We start from the raw sequence: 23,630 nt of genomic DNA, 5'->3' as shown, positions 1-23,630 counted from the left end.
AGTTATCTTTTTGTTATTAATTTCTAGTTGAATTTCATTATGGTCAGAGAATATATTTTGTATGATTTCAAATTTTTTTAAATTTAAGATTTACTTTATGGTCAACCTTGGTGACTGTTTCAGGGGCACTTATAAAGGGTATGCACTCTCTTGTTGGGTGAAGTGCTCCATAAGTGTCAACCAGATCCAGTTAGTTTCCAGTGCCATTCAGCTCTTCTGCATCCCAGTGGACGTGCTGGCCACTAATTCTGTCACTAACTGAGAGGAATGTTGAAATCCCCACCTACAGCTGTGGATTTGTCTGCTTCTCCTTTCAGTACTGTCGCTTTTTGCTGCTTGTATTTCAACCTCTGCTGTCGGGTACATACTCCTTTAGATTCATTATGTCTTTTTGGCCAATTGAACCTTTGATCATTATGTAATATACTTGTATTCCTGTAATTTTTCGTGATCTAAAGTCTACCATATCTGATATTATATATTCACTCCTCCTTTCTTTTGAATGGAGCAAACTTGATAAACTCTTATTAATTCTAGTTATTACTGGAAGAGTTTGGGGTTTCTCTATATAAACAATCATATCTGAAAAATAATGATAGTTTAAAGCTTCTTTCCAATTTTCATACCGTTTTTTCATACTCAGGAACTTTTTATGACTTATTTATTCTAAGCAGAATGGTAGGGATGGATATATGCCATTGCTACCCTTATAATTACATTAATTTAAAATTTCACATCACATTAATTTAAAATTTCCTCCTCTTCTAGCCTAAACGCTTATGCAGCAGCTTTAGCAAAGGGGTGAGTGGTTACTGTTACACCTTTTTAGCTGGGGAAGATTGTGCTCCTTGCTCAAGCTCACAGCTTCAGGATAAATGAAAGAGGAACAGTGAGAAAAAAGGAAAACCATTCCCTAGCCACCCAAATATACCTAAAACTCCAGAACCTCAACCAGATCTGCCCTCTGACGTTCTCTCTGTTGGCCTCCTTCCTTCCTTTGAGGCTGCCCCCCCTTTTAAACCTGCCCCATACAGAGCAGCTGAAGTGCTGGTCCAACAGCCACACCTGTCACCTCGCTCCCCCTTTCCAGCTGCCTTCAGTTCTCCTCACTGCCTACCAGGCCACCTCTCAACCGCTGTGTTCAGCTCCCACAGCTCTCCAAGTCCAGTCTCCCCAACATCAGGCCTTCCACCAACCTCCAACACCCACCCCTTCTCCACAGCTCCCCAAGACCCACGGACGGTGAAGCTGCCGCGTCTGTTCCCACCTCTCTCTACTTGGTTCCCTTCCTAGGGACTGTCTGCACGTCTCTCCACTTATCTCTGAAAGATTCTCAGAGGCTCACTTTCAGGTTCCACCTCCTCCACGGAGCTTCTCGGGCAACGGAAGAAAAGAGAGTTTCAACGTTTTTGGGGCGTTCTTTCTATCTGGCCTGTGCACGTACCACCCAGTGGCCAGCTTGGAACCTGGGCACTCCTGCCTTCAGTTGGGTTCTAGTCTGCCAAACGTGGGCAAACCTACCTTCTCCCCTCGGGTTCAGTCTCCTATAAAACCGAGTCATGGGGACTCTCACTGCATTGAGTTTCCACGTGGATCGCAGTCCTCGGCGGTCACTGCACTCTGCCGCCCCAGGTCCTTCTGACCTTCAGTCATTACCTCTTGTTACAGGTACATGCTCTCAGTCCCAGGCTTTTCTACCCCACCGGGACTACTTCTGTAGTTTTTCCCAATGCTGAACACAATAAACATTTACTTAATGTGAGGGAAACTGCTCATCTCTCTCACAGAATGTGTACTGGGTATGTTTGCCAGGAACACTGCAGGCACCTGTGCATGAGCATTCACGTTGAACTGCGGCCCTAAAGGGTAATAACCACTAGGCAAGGCCTCTCCTCCCTCCTCCCTCACAGTGCACCAGTCCTAGGGGACCAGGGAGAACCCAGAAAGACAGGACAAGGATCCTTTTAAACACCACAGAACCACCTGCAGCAGAGCCTCTATCCTCACTTCTCTGTAAAGCAGGAGATGGGCAGTGGGCAGCGGAGGGCCTCACCGGGAGTGGGACCAGGGTTTCCAAGGCAGTGCGAGTGGGTGGGGCGGGCAGGGAAGGCGAACCGCTTCCTCACGACGGTCTGGCCCTAAGCGTTAGCCATGGTTTAGAACACCTACCACTTAAGGTCTGTGGAAAGAAAGTAAAGGTTTGCTTTGGTTTTGTTTTTCTTAAAAAGGTAGAGAGAAAGAACAAATTAATATAAAAATAAGAGCAGGAGATAAAATAGAGAAAAAAAGAAGCAATGTACCAGGTGGATGAAGAATTAATTAGTATGCACATACATGCGCACATATGTACACATACCTGCACGTGTGTGTGTGTGTGTGTGTACGAGCTTCCTTGTATTTCACTCCAGACTCACTTCAAGTAAGGAATTCATCTGTATCTGCTCAAGGTACAGAGAAGTGAAAAAAACAAGCTTGGTAGATTTCTACACAATGACAGGATTGGGTATGAGACTGGTGTGCCCCCCACCACCCAAGGGGGGGCATCAGAATCTGAAAGACCCCAATGAGGGCAGTACACAAATATGAGGCTTCTGACAAAGGGGCACAAAAAGGCCTGACAAACACAGCTATGGATAATTACTCTGCGACAGCAATAAAAAGCAAAACATTAATCAATAACCCTGACAGAGGAGGAAGCAACTGCTCTTTTGAATATCGAAAAGAAATCCCCAAATCTGACAGCACAGATCAAAAAGAGGCATTAGGAAAGCCTGACAAACACTGCTGTAGATAATTAAACCTTCAGCCAGCAATAAAAAGACAAGACGTACTCAATAACTCTGATGCAGAAGGAAGCAACTGCTCCTCTGAATACTGAGAAGAAATCCTAAAATCTGAGCTGAGGCCCAAGACGCGGGTGAGCCTCAGACGGGAGGGAGCGTGAGTGAGTCCCAGTTCCACACCAATCCTGACGCTCGCCACGGCCCGGGAACATCGGGCTCCTGCAGCATCCTGGGACTCACTTGCCCACGGGTGGGTTTTGGTGGAGGGTGACCTGCCTTCCTGGGCCCATGCACTTGGGCATGTTGAACTGTGAACGATGAATTCTGCAGGTCCTTAGAGCATGCAATGCAAATTCACACTGTAAGACAGAGTGAGCAGAGCAGCGCTGGACACCGGCCTGGCTGCAGCCTTCGCCAACGGTGAGAGGTAAGGAAGCCTAAGGTCCAGCTAAGCCAAGGCCCGGGTATGCGCGCATGGAGCCAGCCACTGCGCAGTGAGTGCATGGAGACAAACAATACTTGGGTAAGTAAGGGCTGTTCTAGAATATACTATGGCCGTCACTTCTCCAAGCCTGCAGCTTTTGTTTAGAGAAATAAGGTATTTCAAAATGCAAAAGTAACAGTCAGAAAACAGTCACATGCCATTTAATGATGGGGAGGCGTCTGAGAAATCATCATCAGCAATTTCATCACTGTGAGAACATCAGAGTGTATTTTCATAAACCTAAATGGTATAACCCACTACACGCCTCGGCTACAAGGTACGGGCTAGAAGCCTGCACAGCATGCTACTGTACAAAACAACCTGAGGTTAAGTCAGCATAAGAGAAAATGATGCAATCAAGTGACAGTAAACACGACAAATGAGGCTGCTGCTGCTCTGTGGGCTATAGTTTTATGTGCCTGACAGTGCAGGCCTATTAATACCAGCATCTCCGCAAATGCGTAACACATGCGCTACAATGCTGTGATGGCTATGAAGTCACCAGATGACAGGAATTTTTCAGCTACAGCATCATCTCACAGGACCACCATCGTTTTTAGGCAGTCCACCATTGATAAAAATGCCATGTGGCACATGACTATAGTAACCTGTTTTAAAAAGAGTTGAGACTAGCTCACGATACAATGAGAAATGCAGTCTCCCTCCCTCTCCTGTTCCCAAGGCCACCGAGAGGCGCTGGTGGCGATTTTGTACATTGCAGAGGCTTCTATGCACTTACAAGCATGTTAACTATGTGTGCTTGGGAGCCCATTCACCTCTCATACACTTTTTACAGAAATGAGGTTGAACACTATCCACAACGTCCTGCATCTTGCTCTTTCCACTTGTCAGGGCATCTTGGAGATGGCTGCATATTGGAGCACTCAGATTCGATTGAGACAGTATTCCATCCACAAATGTCCCATAGTATGAGTTAATAATTTTTGAAGAATAAATTCTATACACATCCAGGTTAGTATCTCAGATCTGCATATCCCCTCTGCTGTTCTGTACTTTGCTCTCATCTTCATCTGGCAGAATCCCATGTTCCCTGCCAAGGTCCAACATAAATTACCTTTGTTCCCTGAATCCAGGTTGACCGCTAAAACTATAGGTGACTGTTCTGTCCTCCCAATTAATTCTAACGTTTCAGACTCTCAGGATATTAGTAAAACCAGCCTCGAATATCTGCAGTGTGTTTCTGTCTTATTCTCAATCCTGGAATCTAAGCCCTTTGAGGGCGAAATTATCTGACTTACTCATCTGTTTGCTTCCCGACCCCCACCACAGAGCTGAGCACACAGCAGGCAGAATAAATACTGTGTGTTGAATGAGAAACATGCGCTTCATACGTGGTGTGGGTTGAATTGTGTCTCCCCAGAACATCTGATAAAGTCCCAACTACAGGAGCCTTGGAACGTGACCTTAGTTGGAAATAGGGTTGCTGCAGATGTAATTAGCTGTGATGAGGTTGCACTGGAGTAGGTGGACCCTTAATCCAATATGACTGGTGTCCTTTTAAGAAGAGAAGAGACCTGGAAACAGAGACTTACAGGGAGAATGACATGTGATGACAGAGGCAGAGCCTGAAAGGATGTATCCATAAGCCAAGGAACACCAACAACTGCTGGCAACACCAGAAGCTAAGAGAAAGCTCTGACACTATTCTTTGATACCAACCAGATGTCAAACAATTTGATTCCGTTCTGACACTAGCAGACCCCACAGTTAAGAACAAAGTACTTTACAAGACTGCCCCTAATTCAGATGCCAGGCACAAGGTTTGGGTGTCCCCAAGCCACCCATAATTATGCCCAACTGGCTATAAATTCAGCGTTTCCCATAACTCCCTCCAGTTCAATCCCATTAGAACAACTCGCAGAACTCACTGACAGCACTACACTTACGATTACAGTTTTATGTATATGGATATAGGTTACAACTCGGGAACAACCAAATGAAAGAGATGCATAGGTCAAGGTCTGGGGTGGCGTGGGAAGAGGTGCTAAGCGTCCATGACCGCTCTTCATGAAATCCAGGTGCCTTCCCAGCTTCCCCAACGGGGAAGCTCTGCTGAGCTGTGGTGCCCGGAGTCTTTCCCTGGGGTTTCCCTATGCGGGCAGGATGGGGTAAGCCACTGGCCACGGCACTGCACTCCATCCCTCTCCCCTCCCCTCCATGGGTGCTGGGCTGGCCCATAGTTCTAACCCTTTGACCATGTGATTGTCCTCTCCGGTGGCCAACTCCCATCTTGAAGTTATCTAGGGGCCCTCCACTAGCATAAGAGAGTATGACCATCACTCAAGAAATTCCAAAAAAATTTGAAGCTTTGGCCAGAAACTAAGGAAAGGAGGAGATATCCTATATCATACCACAGGAAGGAACGGATTCTTCCCTAGAGCTGTCAGACAGAGCACGGCCCTGCCCACACCTTGATTTCGGACTTCAAGCCTCTAGAACTGTGAGAGATCATTTTATGTTGTTTCAAGCCACCCTGTTTGTGATACTTGTTAGAGAAGCGGTAGAAAATGAACCGTGGATGGAGCAAGGCTTTCACTTGTGGGTAACACTGTAATTAAAATGCATTCCCTTTGATTCTATACCATCCAGTATTTCCTAAGAGCCCCTCAGGCCATTCTTCAGCCCTCTTTTCTCAACACTCTCCCCATTTCAGTGCTTGTTTCACCCACCAGCTGATGATTCCTAACTCCATGATCTCCTGGACACTCTCTCAAACTCCAGAACCTTACGTATTTCTCACAGGCCCTTCTCAGGCAAGAGAAGTCCGCTCTAGCAGGAATGTCCATCCTTTGCCAAACCCAAACTTCAGCAGTAGCTTTATCTCCTTCTGCTCCCTCAAGTTCCACCAAGGTCCCTGATTCAACATCTTAAACATCTCTGGAACCTCTCCATGTCTCACCTCCTCATGGCTACAAGTCTGATCTCACTTGGATTACCTACCTAGTCTCCTAGTCAACAGCATCATCTCCTACCAATCTCTGCACCAGGCTTGTTCCCCTCCATTGGTTCTCCACTTATGCATCCGGAGTCGTCATTCTAAAACCCCAAACCTGACCTTGCTAACTCTCATTTAAAACAGTACAGCAGCATCTTATACTTACTGAGGGTCTGTTCTATCCCAGAAACTATTTTAAGTACTTTAACGTGTATTATTTATTTAAAATATCCTAGGGTAGAAAATATCTCTATTTTGCAAATAAGACAATAGAGGCTTACAAAACCCAAGTGATTTTGCAATTCATAAGTGATAGAGGCAAGATGTGAACCTATGGGAATGTGACACCAGAACCCATGCTCACAACCCCAAAACTGTGGGGAGAGGTTGATAATTTATCACCGTCCTCAGATAAAATCCAAATCTGCTGACCCGTGCCTTATACACAAGTGACAACACAATTTGTCCAGGTTTTCACCTGCTGTCCCTGGCACTATTAATTAGGTGATCACTATCAGAAGTGTCCTGTTTGGACAGTAACTTAGATAGTCATCCTAAAACCCTCATGGCTACTCCCAGTGGCATTCCAAACACAGAGAATTCCTTGGCATTCACACGTCATTCCCACTTTTCTTAGGCTGCTAACAATGCCTCACCCTTCAGGTCTCAGCTTACACGACTTCCTCCCAAACCCCACTCCAACCAAACTCGTTCTGTTCTCAGGGTCCCATGAAAAACCCACTTACTATCAAAGATACCACCTTCTGTTATAATGACTCGTTTCACTGCTGTCCTACTCACATTCACATTTCCAGCAGAGGACTTGGCGCGCAGTAGGTGTAGTGGACACCAGACTCCCCTTCAGCTGTTAGGGATTCAGGCAGATGGCCGCCACCAGCCGTCTACCCTTTGGCATTGCTTTGGCTGAAGGTCATGCCATCTTCCAGGGGCAGCATGACTGCAATGCCTGACCGATGCAGTGGTATAAAGGCTCTATCCCTCCTCCCCAACTCGGGACAATTCTGAAAAGACAACCAAGCTCCAGAGCCCAACAGAGCACCAGCTGAGGCCTTCCCTGGGATATCACAGCTCAAATTCTCCCTTCGCCGGGACCTGCTTCCTTTCACTCCCTGCCGTAGGTGCTGGTGCTAAGAGCACTCCATCATGAGCGCTCTGCATGTTATTCTCATTACCCACTTCCCAGGACCCAACCTGTGACAGCAGGTGATCAATAGATACGTGTTTAATGAATGGCTTCTTTACTCAGTAAGTTGTCATCACTTACACTTTCCTCTTAGCACATATTCAACAGCACAGGTATGGCTTGCGAATGGAGAATCCTACTTTTGAATTAAAGACAACTTACTAAAGACTACTTTTAAAGCAGTGTCATATTTTTTGCTATTATAGTAAAGTCTTGGAGCTCATGAAGGCATGATTACAAGCCTACAGCTAAGTATTTAGCATGGGAAACCTCAATTCAGTGGTGACCCAAATAAAAAAGAATCCATTCTGAGGCCTGTTAGAGCAGCACATACAGCCTCATCTCCACACCCTTGATGAGGACCTGCTCCTGCTGTTTGCAAAGCACTGTGGGCAACAGACAGGAGACAGGGGAGTCAGCCTGATTCCTGCAAACACGCACAGCTTCCGGTCTGGTGGAAAACAGAACCAGCAGCCACGAGAAATCAAAGGACGATGAAATAGCTGACACACGAGAACAAGCAGGTTCTGAAAATGCACGAGGAAGAAGCAATGGGGGGGGGGGGAGAAAGCGGTGACATCTGACTTGAACTCTAAGCATGAATTTGACGGTGACATCTGACTTGAACTCTAAGCATGAATTTGACAAACAGTTCTTGAGTCCCTTCTATGTTCCAGGCACTGTGCTGGGACCTACAGACTACGAGACTCCAAGACTACGAGAGACAGATGTATGCAGAACTAGAATAGGACACACCGCGTGCCACACGTCCCTGTGAACCAGCGCTCCGGCATACAGGAGAATCGTGCTGATAAACAGAAAGGAGAGGCGGCAGTCTCATCGAAGGGGAAAACACTGCCAAAGTAACATCTGCTCATGGACTAACATTCCCGATGACACATCCTACAAACTCTAGTCTGAGGACTGGGTGACCCACGAAAAATGACCTCCACGCTCACAATGCGGGGTTCAGCCAAGTCACAGTGGACACTGTTGAATGTCCATCCAGAACGCTTTCCTCCTTCCTCCATGTGAACAGAACTCTGATTCTGTCCTGGTATCCATCCCTCCTCCACAAAGGCCTCCTGACTTAGAAGGGGCTTTCCCCCCCTCAGCTCCCAAAAGTGTCTCGATGGCTCTAACCCAGTCACCGCAATCCTACGTCCTCTGCCAGTGACTAGGTCAAAGATGCAGGCTTTAATTCAATCAGCCCCGCACGTCCCTTCCTCCCAGCACACGTTAAGGTCAATGGTAAACTCAAATTGGCTTAAACTAGAGGAAAGGTCTGATCTTATGACGGACCATTTGGCTGCTCCTCTTGTCTTAGTCCATTTGAGCTGCTATAACAGAGTACCTAACATGTATTTAGGAGGCTTATAAAAAACAGAAATGTATTTCTCACATTCTGGAGTTTGTGAAGTCCAAGTCTAAGTCCAGCCGATCTGGTGAGGGCTGCTTTCTGGTTCATGATGGTGGCTGCTCGCTGTGTCCTCACATGGTGGAAAGGACAAGGGACCTTCTAGGACTTGTATAAGGGCTCTAATCCCATACACGAGGGCAATGCCCTCATGACCTAATGACCTCCCAGAGGCCCCACCTCCTAATACCATTACCTTGGGGGTTAGAATTTCAACATACAAATTTTGGAGGGACACAAACATTCAGACCATAACAGCTTTTTTGGTTTAAAAACATGGAAGCAAATTACCTGAGTTGCTGCCGGCAGCTATATTTTGATCATGAAAAAAGCCAATCTGAGGAAAAGCCAACAGCCAACACACAGACGAAGACAGAGCAAAGAAAATGGGAAAATCACAAGGCACCTGGACTCTCCCTTTCTTGGGATGACCTGTGACCTGAAGTCAAGTTTCTTTACTGCTGAAAGCACTCTGAATTGATACCGCTTACAATCATTAAGAGCATTCTCAGAGATACAAACAACCAACAGCTTTCTTTACTGCAGAACCTCTTAGAGCCTTAAATACAGAGAGAGGTTGTAAACTCCTACGACGAGTCTATGGTGGGCTGCACCCCAGTCCAAGGACTTTTTCCCCACAGAAAACGACTTGATAAAGGAAAATGACATTCTTCTTTCCATGTACTCAAAAATTTTGTCTGGCCTGTGTTGCAGGAAGACAGGGACGGGATTCGAGGCAATACAAATGAGGAGGGCACTGTAACCAGTGGTCAAGGGTAGAGAAACAGGCCATAAGTAAGAATCAGAAATGAAAGGAAGGCGCAGAGCAAATACAATGCAGAGGTACTTTCCGTGGTAACTGACTGGATATGCAGGGCTGAGAAATGACTTCTCTGAATACCAGGAGGCATGTTCCCTGGATCACTGCTAGGGTCAGAGATCCCTGGCAAACTGACCAAGCAGGGTCTTTAATGCCATTGGCTACAGTTTGGTCAGCATCCCTCCCCCACCCTTTGGGCAGAAGCCTCTGATTTTCCTTCGGGGAACTGTCTCTGCCCTACTTCAGTCTCTGTGGACTTGGAATCCAGACAGCCTCCTACTCTCCCACTGTCCCCAAGGGGCGGCTGGGTCACATGATGCAAACAAAACCAATTAGACTCTCTTCAGTGACAGAATCACCCAAGCGACTCAAGGACAGAAAACAACTGGGAAGCAAGCCCCCCCTGAAGAGGCTGCTCGTTGCCCTGCAGCAGGGGCACAAGGTCACTCCTTCTGTGAGCCACCCCCATCCTCAAATCTCCTTCTTGACTCAAATTAGCCAGAGTCCATGTCTGCTGCTGCAACCAGAGAACCCCAACTGGTCACGGGAACCACGAGGCCTCAGTTCCAGCTCATGCAGACCAAGTCTCAAAACGGTATGTGTCTTTAAAACTGGCAACCCGGGAAGGTATTAGCATGCCATTTCCTAATAGCAGGCTGTTTTCTTATATACAATGAGATCTGACAGCATGTCCTTCCCAGACTGCGAAGATAAGGCGTTTCCCATGTTAGAAACGGAAGCTCAAGAGGGCTTTAAGCACATTTCTATTTAGATACTTCAGGGCCCCAAACTTAAAACATCACTATCAGAAATTCCAGCTACATTTTATATTCACCCCTTTGTTTTGAGTCCTGGGAGAGTTTCTTGTTTGTTTTTGTTTTTTTAATAAAATACATGTTTATTTATTATTTATTTTTTTTATTCTCACCCCAGGATATGTTTATTGACTTTTTTCGAGAGAGGAAGGGAAAGAGAGAGAGAGAGAAAAACATCGATTGGCTGCTTTCCATACCCACCTGGACTGGGAATCGAACCCATAATCCTTTCTGATGCTCCAACCAACTGAGCCACCTGGCCAGGTCAAATACATGGTTATTTTAAAGAATCTGAAAATTGTTCAAAAGTAGAAGCAGCAAGAATTCAGATTACTCACAACTCGACCCAGAGATAAACACCGCATGCGGAACCTTCCAGTCTCTCCCTTTCCCTCCCAGTCTTTCTCTGCATGTTAAAAATATTGTACAATCTCAACTCTGTGTGCACGTCTGTGCTCTCTTTCCTTATCTTAAGCATTTCTCACAAACGCTTAAATTTTTGGAAGGTTAGAAAAGCACTAAGATCATTACAACTGTGTAGATGTGCCAGAACTTACTTAATCATTCCCTAACATTAGACGCAGTTTCCCGCCTCCCCACTGCAGTCGCAGAAGCACAGGGATGAGCCCCCCGGCTCAGAGCCAGCCCACCGGGCAGCAGATCCCAGCCGCCTCCCGCACGCGGGCGGCCCGCGGCAACGACCGCTCCCCTGCTCGGAGACTCGGGCAGACACTGGGGAAGGGTCAGAACCGCCTCTTAGATCTGTTGTGAGGATTAAACGGGAATGACTGTGAAGCACTATCACCAGACACGCTCCACGACGGGCAGCTACGAAACCGAAGCGAGTGTGCGCGTGTCCGCAATCGCCAAGGCGCGCTGAGGAGGCAGAAAGCTCTGCCCTTTTCATGCTCTTTATTTGTTTAAGGTCTCTGATTAACAGGTTATGTAGGAGTCTGTAGGGGCTTTTGCAGATATAGAAGCTGCTATCTTTGCACACAGAGCATAGAGCTATAAAACACTTCCCAAAGACACTCTCTTACCCTTTCTGGTGAAACTGCAATAAGGAAACAAAGTGGAGAACCTTCTATTGGTAGAAATTTCACTGTATGCTCTTTGTGGTTAGGGCTACATACAAGATACTGAGTTACCCTAAATAAATGTGACATTTTTATTTTTATACAAATCAAGAACAGTTAATTAGCATTTTAAAACCACCTAAACATAGTAACTTGAGGAACCCTGGGGCTGCAGAGATCCACCAGGAGAGACACACTTGCTTGTGCTGGACCTACTTAGGGCCTAGCTCAAATTTGGCTCTGCCCCTTTCCTGGTCTGCTACTTCTATAGCCTCCATTCCCCATCTGTAAAGTGGGCCTATAAACAGCACCCAACTCATACAGATGTTGCAACGAGTCAATAAAAGTACATAGCCCTGTGCATGGCTACAGGTGACACACTATGGCTTTCATGGTTCTCCTCTCTCCAGGTCCACTGGAAGTGTGGTATGGTCAAGTGATTTGCTTCAGCCAATGAAATGTGACTAGAACTAACGGGGTCAATTCAAAGAACACTTAGGAACCAGTGTATGATTCACTTACTGCCTGTGCCATCGCAGAGCTACGTGTGGAAAGGTACACGCCGGTCCTTGAAGGGCTCCTGCCAGCCCCTCAGTCAGCACTGTCAGCCACTGAGATGTTAAGAGTTCCTGTTACTGTAGAACAACCTAGACCATCCTAAGTAATGCAATAACTATTCATCACAATGGATTTTAAATGCATAAGACCATCAGTATTATTGATATCTCTAGATGTTTCATGTTTGTGACTAAACATAGAAAAACTGGGTTTGATCTGAGATAACAACACAAATGGGTATCAGTTTCAAGCTGTAAGTATCAAGTACTTAGGAATATAAATAAGGCTGAAACACATGCCCCACATCAAAGAGACTCTCGGCACAGCAAGGGAGAGTAATAATGGCCGTAATTTATTGAGTGTTATATTATACTATTCCCCAGGGGTTATGCTAAAGACATGTTATCTTATTTCACCCTGGCAATAATCCCATGAAGTAGGTGTCATTCCAGTGTGGTAGGATGAGAATTTCTGTTCTCCTCATTACTACCCTCCCCATGCCGAAAGGGTTTACTACAAAATGCAGATAGGTATCAAAAACTAATTTTGAAGGGGATATCAGCAAGAGAAAAGTGTTACCCTAAAGAGGCTCCCCTCTGAGGGATCTATGAGAATCAACAGCCACCCTCCCATGATGGAGACACGTAATGACCTTCCCATAGCTGCACAGCGGAGAGGGCAGGGCACAGGGGACTGCAGTGAGTACAAGGGTTTCAAAGATAGGCAGTGGGACAGGAGAGGATAACATTCCTGGTTAGTCAACCGTGGTACAGGCTCCCCACCCCGTCCCCAGTCATATCCAGGGGAGCTTTGTGACTAGTTCTAGCCAATGAAATATGAATAGAGGTGACATCTGCAAATTCTAGCCCCGGCATTTAAGAGCTAATATGCCAACTCTATTTTCTCTCTCCACCTTTCCCAGTGACCAAAAGCCACATATTGAGACTGGGAAAGGGTGTGGAGGGTGGATGCAGACTGACTCCCCGAATCACACAGGAAAGAGAGCCATCCTGGGGAGACGTCTGACCACACTTCACATGAGCTTAAATAACCTTCTATGTTAAGCCACTGAGGTTCCAGAGCACCTGTGTTACCACAGCAGAGACTAACGTATCCTGACTAATTCATCATGGAAGAGTAAAGACTAAGAAAAATAATAAAATAAGCCCAAGGAAATCAGGAGGAATTCATTTCTAATTAAAATTTTCAAAAGCAATATTTCTTTGTATTAGTTGCATATAAATTATAATTGTAAATTAATGAAGAGATAGCATAGCCCCAGGGGCCAGTTAAAAAAAAAATTTCAGCATAAACCTAAGAGCTGATTCCACAGAATATGGGGAAGAAAATACTCTGGCAAAGATAGTTATGGTGAAAAAAAGAAATGCAAATTAAAACGATAAAGGAGATACAACTACATACTCAAGATAGATTCTATTAATTTTTTTTAACATTCATTTATTTATTTTTATTTACTTATTTTTTTAAATATATCTTTATTGATCTCAGAGAGAGGAAGGGGGGGAGAGAGAGAGAGAGATAGAAACATCAATGATGAGAGAGTCATTGATCGGCTGCCTCCTGCACGCCCCCGACTGGGGATGGAGCCCGCAACCGGGGCATGTGCCCTGACCGGGAATCGAACCCCGATCGCCTGGATCCTAGGTTGATGCTCAGCCACTGAGCCACGCCCGGCCGGGCAAGATAGATTCTATTAAATTTTAAGATCATAATAAAATAAATGTTTTTTTATAAAATATGTTACTTAAATGATTCAGGAAAAGATAGAAAACATAAATAGTTCAGTAACCTGTAAGAAATTGGGAAAAAGGTCAAAACCACCTCCAAAAAAAGTCCTGGAAACGTTGTTTCCAATCTTCAAAGAACTAGTAATTCTTTACCTCACCAATGCATAAAAAAAGTAGAAAGTGGGCAATTCATTTTACACCATTATCAAAATTTGGCAGGTATAACAAAAGAAAAATTTTAGATGCTCTCATTTATGAATACTAAATAAAAATCCCAAATAAAATACCAATAAATTAAATTTAGCAGAATATTAAAAAAAAATTAACACCATACTCAAATAAGATTGATTGTAGGAAAACAAGGAGAGCTCAATAAAAAATCTATTAAGGTTCAAGAAAATAACATACAAGCTCCTCAAGGATAGGAACTGTATCACTGATGTATCCTCCTCATAGAAAACACTGCCTACGACACAGTAAAGTGCTCAGTAAATGTTTATGGAATAAATTACTGAATGAATCTATTAATAAATAAAAGGAGGGAAAAAACACATGATTATCTTTAAAGATCATGATAATATAGTTAATCAAATTTAACTCTGGCACCAAAGAAAAAGTCAGAGTAAAATAACAAAATTATGCAAAATGTAACATGATTAAAAAACAAAATTTCTCAAATCTCAAATTATCACGCATTATCATGGAGAATAATAAAAAGACACAGATGCCCACATATTGCCACATATTTTAACATGGTTCTACTCGTCCTAGACAAAGCAATTAGAGAAGAAAACACAATAAATATAAAATACTGGAGAGAAAGAAGCACAATTACTATTTGCAGAAAATGTGACTGTCTACCTGAAAAATCCAAGAGTACTTAAAAAGTACTTAAAAGTAATGAGAGTACATTTACACAATGGAATACTACACAGCTGTAAAAAAAGAAGGAACTCTTATCCTTTGTAACGGCATAGATGGACCTAGAGAGTATTACGCTAAGTGAAACAAGCCAGTCAGAGAAAGACAAATACCACATGATCTCACTTATATGTGTAATTTAATGAACAAAATAAACTGACAAACAAATGGAACCAGGGGCATGGATACATGGGACAGACTGACAGATGTCAGAGGGGAGGCGGGTGGAAGAGTCTGGATGGAAGAAGGTGGAAGGGATTAGCCAAAGAACATACATGCACAGCCCATGGACTCAGACAACAGTGTGGTGAAGGCCTGGGGGGGCTGCGTGGAGGTGGGCAAAGGGGGGGAGATCGGGGACACCTGTAATAGTGTCAACAATAAAAGAAGGAAGAAGACAGCTTAGGAAGGCAGTTGTCAATTATCCAAAATTCAAGAACTTTCTTATATCCCAGCAATAAAGAGTAAAAAAATATAACTTAACAAAAGATTTCGATCATTAAGGCTGCAGTAATGACGACGACAAAATACTTTAAACAAAAATGAAATTATAAAGGATCGAAACGGACAAACTGTTTACAGTATCAGGAACAGACGTGAGTAAACACACCCTACTGCTGGAGGGTAAGACTTTTCATTATACTCAAAACTGTAAAAGTATCCATTTCTCTATCTCAATATATATAAATATTTTTTTAAATACTGAGAAAAAGTAAACAAATAAGAATAGCCAAGAAAATACCATCAACTCGCTTTGATGAGAGGTCTGTAGATTGGCTGTGGACAGGATCCTGAGGCAAATTTGGCGAGTTCTAACTGCCAAGTGAAGGAGTTGCCCTGGGTGAAGCTGGGATGAGGGGTCCAGGCGGACTCCACTGCTCCTCCCACCCGTGAAATGGGACAAACCAATCTACTGCTGTTCACCTGGGCAGCTGAGCCCATCTCAAAGTCCGGCCAAAACTGACAGACGGGTCAAGAGAACAAACTAGAAATCCTAGAAATGGATGCACGTAGGTGAAAGTGTTCAGTACATGATGATGACATTTTGATACAGTGGGTATGAATGACATTATTCAATGTGATAGTGGGTAACTGTTTTAGTTTTTTAAAACCATAAATGTGACACCTACCCCTACCTCATATCATACAACCAAATTAATAACTGATGAAGTAAAGATTTGATGATAAAATGAAATTATATAAATAGTAATGAAAATGTATGAATATTTATGTAATCTTGGGGTGGGAACTGTATTCCCTAAGCATAACATTTAAGCACAAACCATATATTGATAGACTAAAGATCACAAAATATTATAAAATTTTAAAACCAAATATAAAAGGCAAAAAAAAAACCCTACAGGAGATGTATGTGGCATATGAGAAAGTACATTAGATAGCCCTGAAAAATTATGCTGTAGAGATATAGTTATTGACATGGAATGATATTCAAGATATAATATGAAGGGGAAAAGCAGATTGCAAAATAGTATACATAGTATGGTCTCTGTCTCTTTTTTAAGAACATATAGATGCCTATTAAAACCTTAGAAGATTATATCCCAAATATGAACTGTAGTCTCCGGTAATGAGATTATTGGTGATTTTTTCCTTTTTGTCCCCATAAGTTAAGAACTTTTCTATAATAAACAAATATCATTTATGAAACCAAAAAGAAAGTTAAAAAAAGTAAATTGAATTCTGTGGGAAAATAAACATTTATCCTAAAAATAAACTCTAAAGTTGGAAAACGAAAGCAAAAACATCTACTTCCTGGAAAGAAAGGATAGTTTTAAATTGCTAGACAGGCATGCGCTTCCCAAAGGCAGTAGGGTTCCAGGTGCCAGCTCCCTCGGGTGCCCTGCACCCAGCAGTAGCGCCCTAAACATCCTGCTCTCTCCCAATCTTCTGTCTGACTTACAGCTAACTCAACACATAATTGAAGCATAACTGTAACTTGCTGTTGTTCGCAAAACAGCATTTGAAATAGCCTTGTTTGATTACTAATAAAAGGGGTGTTTACTAATCCCCTCTAAAAGGTACAACCATAAATTCAATTACTGTATTACTCACATGGATACTGATTCACTTTTTATAGAAAACAATGGCCTTTATCACCCATCATTAAAAAAAAAAAGTATTGATCAATATTGATAAATTCCTTTTGTGGAGGCAAAATGGGAGGGGAGCCATTAATTGCTGCTGGAGAGAATGGCTCCCTCACGATGACTTGCAGGTCTAGGATAAGAGGTTTCCGTGGGAAACCCGGGCAGCCTCAGGCTGACTGCTGCACAGCCCAGCACGAGGCTGCGAGCAGGCAGAACTGCACAGTAAGGAGCTTAGACGAGGGGAGCAAAGACTATTCTCCCCAGATTCGCCAGCCCGTTCATCAGCTGGCGAGTGCATTCTGCTCTCTCTCACGTATATACGCCACGGCAGGTGGCAGGATATGGCTTCCATAAACCCCGAATGAAAAACTTCATTCTGAGACCTAGTAAACATGCACCGTGGTCCTTCGGGGACAGGGTGGGCTCTGCCCGGCCCTGGCCCCACTGGGCTGACAGGAAGACGTGGCAGGGCCTGTGCTGGGCTGACAGGCTCAGTGCACCGCCGGGGAGATAGCAGGTGGGAAGGAAGCAGTCCCATGACCAATGTGGAGCCGGTTCCGATTTTCCCTGACGTCGATAGACTGGGTCATGGCTTTTAGGAGGCCTGCTGACGGCAGGGCAGCATCTCAGAGAAACCTTCAAGGAAAAGCTCCCCCTGGCTCAGCTGCCCTGGCCTGAGCGAAAACGCCTGCAGCTCAGCACTCCCGGAGGCTGCAGCATCCTCCGCATCCGTCTCTACCCCACGCCAAGGGCTGGACCTGCAGCTGGTCCTGAGCGCCGCAGGCAGCAAGGATGCTCAGCCAGCCTTTGTACGGGAAACCAAGCCGCTGGGTGCCGCATGCTGCCGAGCGGTCTAGGAATGGAAACAGGCTCCGCAGGCAAACTTCATCTTCCACTCCCCAACCCAGAGCCTCTAAAACCAAAAATCCAGCCCAACCTGCCCTGCTCCCCCGCCCACACTCCCCTAGCTCCTCGCCTTCTCTCAGACACACTGAACATCACCAGGTTTTGCTCGAGAGCATAGAGCCCGTTACAGCCATCACTGGGCAGTGGCTGTTCGGGTCGGTTTCTAAAGAGCCCCTGAAACTCAGGAGGTCAGCGTTTTGGGAGGGTTAAATGGCAGGCAGAAGAGGACAATGGCAATGAACTTCATCATCAGCCATCGGTTGAGCACTTGGTGTAAGCCAGGTTCCCTCATAACAGCCCTGTGCAGGGGGGGCTTCCGTGGCCTCCACTGTGGAGACTGAAAAGAATACTCTCCTCACCAGATCAAGGTGCCGATGCTACTTCCATTTTCTCTTCTACTTAGCAGGTCTCTAATTCCAGCTCTGGGCTTCAGTCCATCCAACACGCACCAAGTGCCACTTCCAAGAAAAATACTCGATGCCTTTCAGGGTGCTTCTCACCCCAGCAGCTAACGAACTCTCTTGAAGGTGACAAAAAATGTGCCATAAATCAGGCATGAAAGAAATTCATCCCTTAAATCTTGCTCTATCCTTCCAAAGCCCAGCAGTGCAGCTGTGCCCCACTCCTCTGAACCCCTAGTCCCATCACAAATGAAAGAGGCACAGTGTCAGGAGCTTCTTCTGCCTTGAGCTGCTTTGTACCACTTCCCTACGAAATACATGGATCTTTTGCTCACTCATCCATACAGTTGCCCTAGAGTTTCAGAGAACCTGAATTTCAGCATTAGGGGAGTAACCCCTGCCCACAAAGAGTTCTAAGTCTAGTGGGAAAGATAAATAATGAAAAATAAAAAGTATAATACAATATACCCATATAATACCTTTATAATACAGATTCCAAGTGACTCAGGGAATATCTTACTCTGCCTGTAATATTCTCTAAAGCAGAGGAGTGCCCGGCACACAGCAAGCATCCAGGAAACACTCAATGAATGAATGAATGAATGAGCGAATAAATGAATGAATAGTGCATGCCATAGTGCATACAGCCCAATAACAGTTGTAACATCTGCCCAGAGATTCTTATAGCTACTATTTATTAAGCATTTCCCAGGGCCGAGCACTGTGGTAGGCAGGCACTTTTCAGGGGTAATCTCACATCATCATTACCACAGCTACCACATTTCCACAGTGAAACCCTTATTGGTCCCATTCCGCAGATGAGGAAGCAGATGTGCAGAGTTACGCTCAAGGTCCTGCAGTCAGCAGACAACCAGCCAGGCCCGTCCCACTCGAAAGCCTGTGCTGCCCCAAACCATCAGCAGGCACACAGTGGCCCAGTCTTGGAGGACCAGGGAATGCTTCCCAAAGGACAGAATAATGTGAGGGGACAGAGAGGGAAGAGCCCAAAGAGGGCAGGCGTCAACAGGTGGAGCAGCAGACCAGGGAGGAGGTGAAACTTTTCCCGGTGAAAGGCAATGGGTTTTATGAAGTCTTCTCATAGCTGCCACCCTCTGTCCTCAGAAGTGAGCACTTGGAGGGAAAACACTAGTACCTCCAGCTCGGCAACTCCTCCATTGTTAGAGTGACTGGACCCCGCCCCGAGCGGGTCTATACTCAGAACTCCAGAGCCTGCAGCTTGTGGAAGGGCAGCCGGGGAGGAGCTGTGAGCAGGGGCAACCCTCAAGCCTTCTCTCCATCTCCCCTCAAAGACAGGCGAGTCCTCGCTCCAAAGGCACACGAGAGCAAGAATCCAGGGGTTGCTAAAGCAACTCCATGAAGTGGCACACCAATTCCAGGCCTAAATTCCTAACTTCCAATCCCCTTGCTTCTACTGATTCCAGAAATTAAGAAGCAGTGTTACGATCATGCCTCCCCACATTCTCGATAAGGTAAAGTAAACGCTGCTCCTTTTATTAACCCACGTGGACCCTACAGTAAATTGTTCTAATCCTGTCAATAAACATGACAAGTGTTTATAAGGCACTGTGCTACATACACTAAGCGTACACTGGTGATCAATACATTCTATTGGGGATAGACAGACAAGAAAATAAAAAACGAAAAATAAGAGCATTTCCTTTTTTTTTTTTTAAGATTTTTTAATTGATTTTTAGAAAGAGAGGAAGGGAGAGGAGGAGAGAAATATCGATGTGAGAGAGACACATCGATTGGTTGCCTCCTGCACGCACCCCGACTGGGGCTGGGATGCAACCTGCCATCGAGGTATGTGCCCTTGACCATGAATCGAACCTGCAACCCTTTGGTCCAAGGGCCGACGCTCTAACCACTGAGCAAAACCATGCAAGGCAGAAAAATGAGAGCATTTCAAAGAGTGATGGGTGCTGTGACAAAAAAGGGCAGGATGACGGGCCAGAGAACAAATGGGAGGACAGCCTTTGAGTTCAGACCTGAGTGGTAGGGAAGAGGCATATGGGAAATGCACATTCTCAGCCAGACAGGGAAAGTGAGGAAGCAGCAAAAATAAAGCCCCAGGAGGGAAATGAGCTTGGTGTGTTGCAGGGAAGGCCACTGTCGCTAGAGCACAGGTAATGAGAAGCAGGTGGGACAGAACAAGCACAAAGACAGAGGGGTCAAGTCAGGTACCGTCTTGTAGGCTATCGGAAAGGCTGGAAACCACGCGACGCCACTGGAGGCTTTTGTCCAGCAAAGTAACATAAACTGGTTTTTGCTCTAAAAGGCTCACTCTGAATGTCATTAAAATGGACACATATTAGTGATACACAGTAGTGAACTGGCCCTCACTGTACCTGGCACATGACACAGGGGATGCCATCTCATAAAGATAATTTATCCACAGGCCAGCATCCGCCAAAGTCCCAAGGAACAAGTAGAAAGTAACTCCTGGTGACCAGGTGCCTGGACTTCCAAGAATGTGCTTTCAGATAAGTAAGGTCGCTTATTTGAAAACCCAAACTTTCCCTCTCCCTTAGTCATTCCCTCCACAGATGAGGGTGAAAATAAAGGTTTTATGCCCACGGCTCGCAAATCTTTCCACTTTTAAACAAGTCCTGAAAAGAGACAGAAGAGTTGTGTTTCGGGGGCCAGGGAGGAAGCAAAAACACACTCCAATTCGAGCACTGAACTGAAACCCCAAGACCAAGAGAGACCAGCGATCCAAGTCTACAATGAAGGGCCTACTGATCACTGGGTTGGTCTGATGTGGTGACTGATGCCAGCCTCCAGGGTGATAAACAAGTGAAGTGGTGAACACAGGCCAGCTTAACGGTCATCTGCTACACACCCTATACAGGAAAACACTATTTCAGCATCCAACCTATCAAAAGACAACCCACATGAGGCTATATCTGTAGCAAGACCACGCCAGAAACCTGGGCTAATCTGACTCTGCTATTCATAAATTCCCCCTCATGTTAGAGCACACGTGTTTGGGAAAGGAAAATGAATCCAAGTCAATTTTAGACATTGTTGCTTGGAAGCCATCTGGAGTCCCTGGAAGCATAAGAAGTCACCACATGCCCTGCCCTCAAATGCCCACTGTAATTAGGGCAGTGTGCTTACATGGGAATTCATTCCCCAGGGACGTCCCTACCCCCACCCTGCCAGATGCCAGCTCAGGCTCCACTTCCCACCCAAGAAAGGTATTTGGTTTCTTAGTAAACCTAGTGGAGAGCCCTGGAGGTGTTGAGCCTGCACTTTAATTGCACTCAAGGCTGGGTTCTGTTTTCCACTGGCTTCAGAACTGCACACCTGAATTCCTTTGGCACAGCAGCTACGGAAATCCCTCCCCAGGGGCAGAAGACGGATGAAAAACCCCCTCTACCGAACAATGCTGTGTTCAGAGCATGTCTAGTTTTGGAAGAGACCCACCAGAATCCTTACGTAACGTTAATGTATGTTGGCACCCCGCAGAGCTGCTCCTGGGGACAGTGGCCCAGATCTAGCCCATTTTCACTGTGATGAGGGTAGACTGGGTCTTGCAGCTTCCTAGGACCTGGCCTTTCTGACGTAGGGCCTCTGTCCCCCTCCCCTACCTGGCTGTGATCCTCTGCATATTTCATCTTCCCGAGGAGTTGGGCCTCCATTTCTGCAGCCTCTCCCCCTCCACTGAAAACAGTTTTAGGACCAAGCTGACAGCAGCGCCATTCCACCAGCACCTTCCCTCCCCCCCTCCTCCCCTCCAGAGCCTCTCTCCACCACCTAAAGCCTTCACAAACCTAACCAGGGGAGAGCTCCAGAATCCTGTATAGTCATAGTCCCAGAAAACAAACACGGCAGGAGGGAGGCTCAGCTGTGCCAAGCCGACCAGGCCCAACACTTGCCCTGGACCCCCAACGAGCCCTGAATTCGGCGCAGGGGAGGAATCTTTGGAGAGCGACTGCCATCCGGCTGCCTCCTGCACAATCAGAGCAAACACCTGTTTCCAGGAAGCTGTGTGAGCAAAGGGAGAAGGGAGTCCCGGGGAGAGGCAGGGAGGCCGAGGTGAAGGGGCAGCCGGGGACGCAGGTGAAGGATGCGTCACACTTTGCGCTTGGCAACTGGAGCCGGGGCGCAGCAGGCGGAGCGCGAGAGGGCTCCGGGGTCTGGGAAGTTCAGGGAGGAGGGGTCGCGCCTGCGAGCGCCACCTCGAGGGGGGCCCGCCGGCAGGGGCAGGGGTCCGGAGGCCCGCGAGGCTCCATCACCTGCGCGTCCCGGCAACGCAGCCTCGCGGGCGCGCACCGGCCCGCGGCCGCCGGCGGGTGACCTACCTGCCCACCGTCTGGTTGGCCAGCTGGCGCATGCGATTGAACTGCTTCTTCATCGTGGCCAGGCTGCCGCGCGAGCCCGGGAGCTGCGGAAGGACGGAGCAGCCCGGAGCCCGCCGCAGGGTTACATGGCTCCCGAGCGGAGCCTCCCGGGCGACGGCGGCGGCACTGCGGAGCCTCCGGGCGCCTTCTGGCCCGCGCGCGGCTCCCTCCCGAGGGCACCAGCGCCTACTCCGCCTCCTGCCGCGGCGCCTGCGGCCGCATCCTCCTCAAGCGCTCCGCCGCGCCTCCATCGCAACGCCCGGGGCCGGCTGGAGAGCCGTCCGGGTCCGCTAGGCTGTGCGCCCCCGGCCCCGGTCCCGCGCTGGGACCCGCGAGTCTCCGCAGGCTGGCTGGCCCGCTGGCCGGGTGGTCCTCGTGCGCCTGTGCGGAGGGCGCCGAGCATTCTGGGACTTGTAGTTTCGCACCCCTGCGCCCACCTTTCCTCTGACCAAAGTTTGCAAGTACAGTGGGGTGCGGAGGTGGGAGAAGGCTGTGTCCACAAGGGCTTTGCACTTTAGCATTCTAGGAAGGAAAGGTTTTCTTGCCTTAAAAATAACAAAATAGAACCAGAAATACAACAGCAAAAGGAAAAAGCGAGCGTCTGTCTTTCCTTGTATTTTAAGTGAATGTGAGGCATTGCTGTTTTGGATTCACAGGAAGAAGATGTATGCTAGAAGGCACATGGCTCCTAAAAGTGCATAAGGTCACCTGATTAATGTTGAGGTGCAAGGTTAAGCTTGGGGCACAGGCGTAGACAGGCAGATTTTGAACCAGGCATGGCATGCATCCCAAAAGTTTGAGTCTTAATTTTCACCAAACGAAGTAGGTAACCAGAAGCCAATACAGAAGGATATAATGATCGTGGCATTGCATCTATGGGCCCAATTTGACTGGGACAACTTCCATGAATGGCTTAGATTCCAGTCTCATAGCTAGTCACGTCTCCCTTCCACCCTGGAGACCGAGGGGCATCAGCTGTGGCAGGCCTGAAGCGTCCTACACAGCAGCAGCCCCTTGGCATCAGTTAGCTCTTTGAAAAGGGGCTGTAACTTTCTGCAGCCTCTGT

The 23,630-nt window shown here is 46.5% G+C and overlaps 1 protein-coding gene across 10 annotated transcripts in view; it reads right to left on the bottom strand.

Moving 5' to 3' along the window:
* The window catches only part of ARHGAP44 (Rho GTPase activating protein 44), a 163,900-nt gene extending 140,957 nt beyond the window's left edge, over positions 1-22,943 (bottom strand). For 8 of the 10 annotated variants that reach the window (XM_081116143.1, XM_081116141.1, XM_081116142.1 and 5 more), the window contains exon 1: positions 22,526-22,939. In XM_081116143.1, coding sequence (XP_080972269.1) covers positions 22,526-22,578 — 53 coding nt within the window. In that variant the 5' untranslated portion in view covers positions 22,579-22,939. Of the gene's footprint in view, positions 1-22,525 lie in introns of all 10 variants that reach the window. The other 2 variants (XM_081116145.1, XM_081116147.1) reach the window with 1 other exon arrangement.
* Between the last annotated feature and the right edge of the window lie 687 nt (positions 22,944-23,630).

Source organism: Miniopterus schreibersii (genome assembly GCF_964146895.1).
Source record: "Miniopterus schreibersii genome assembly, chromosome: 16".
Classification (NCBI taxonomy): domain Eukaryota; kingdom Metazoa; phylum Chordata; class Mammalia; order Chiroptera; family Miniopteridae; genus Miniopterus; species Miniopterus schreibersii.
Note: the sequence above shows the minus strand (reverse complement) of the source record. Positions and strands in the feature narration are given on the sequence as shown.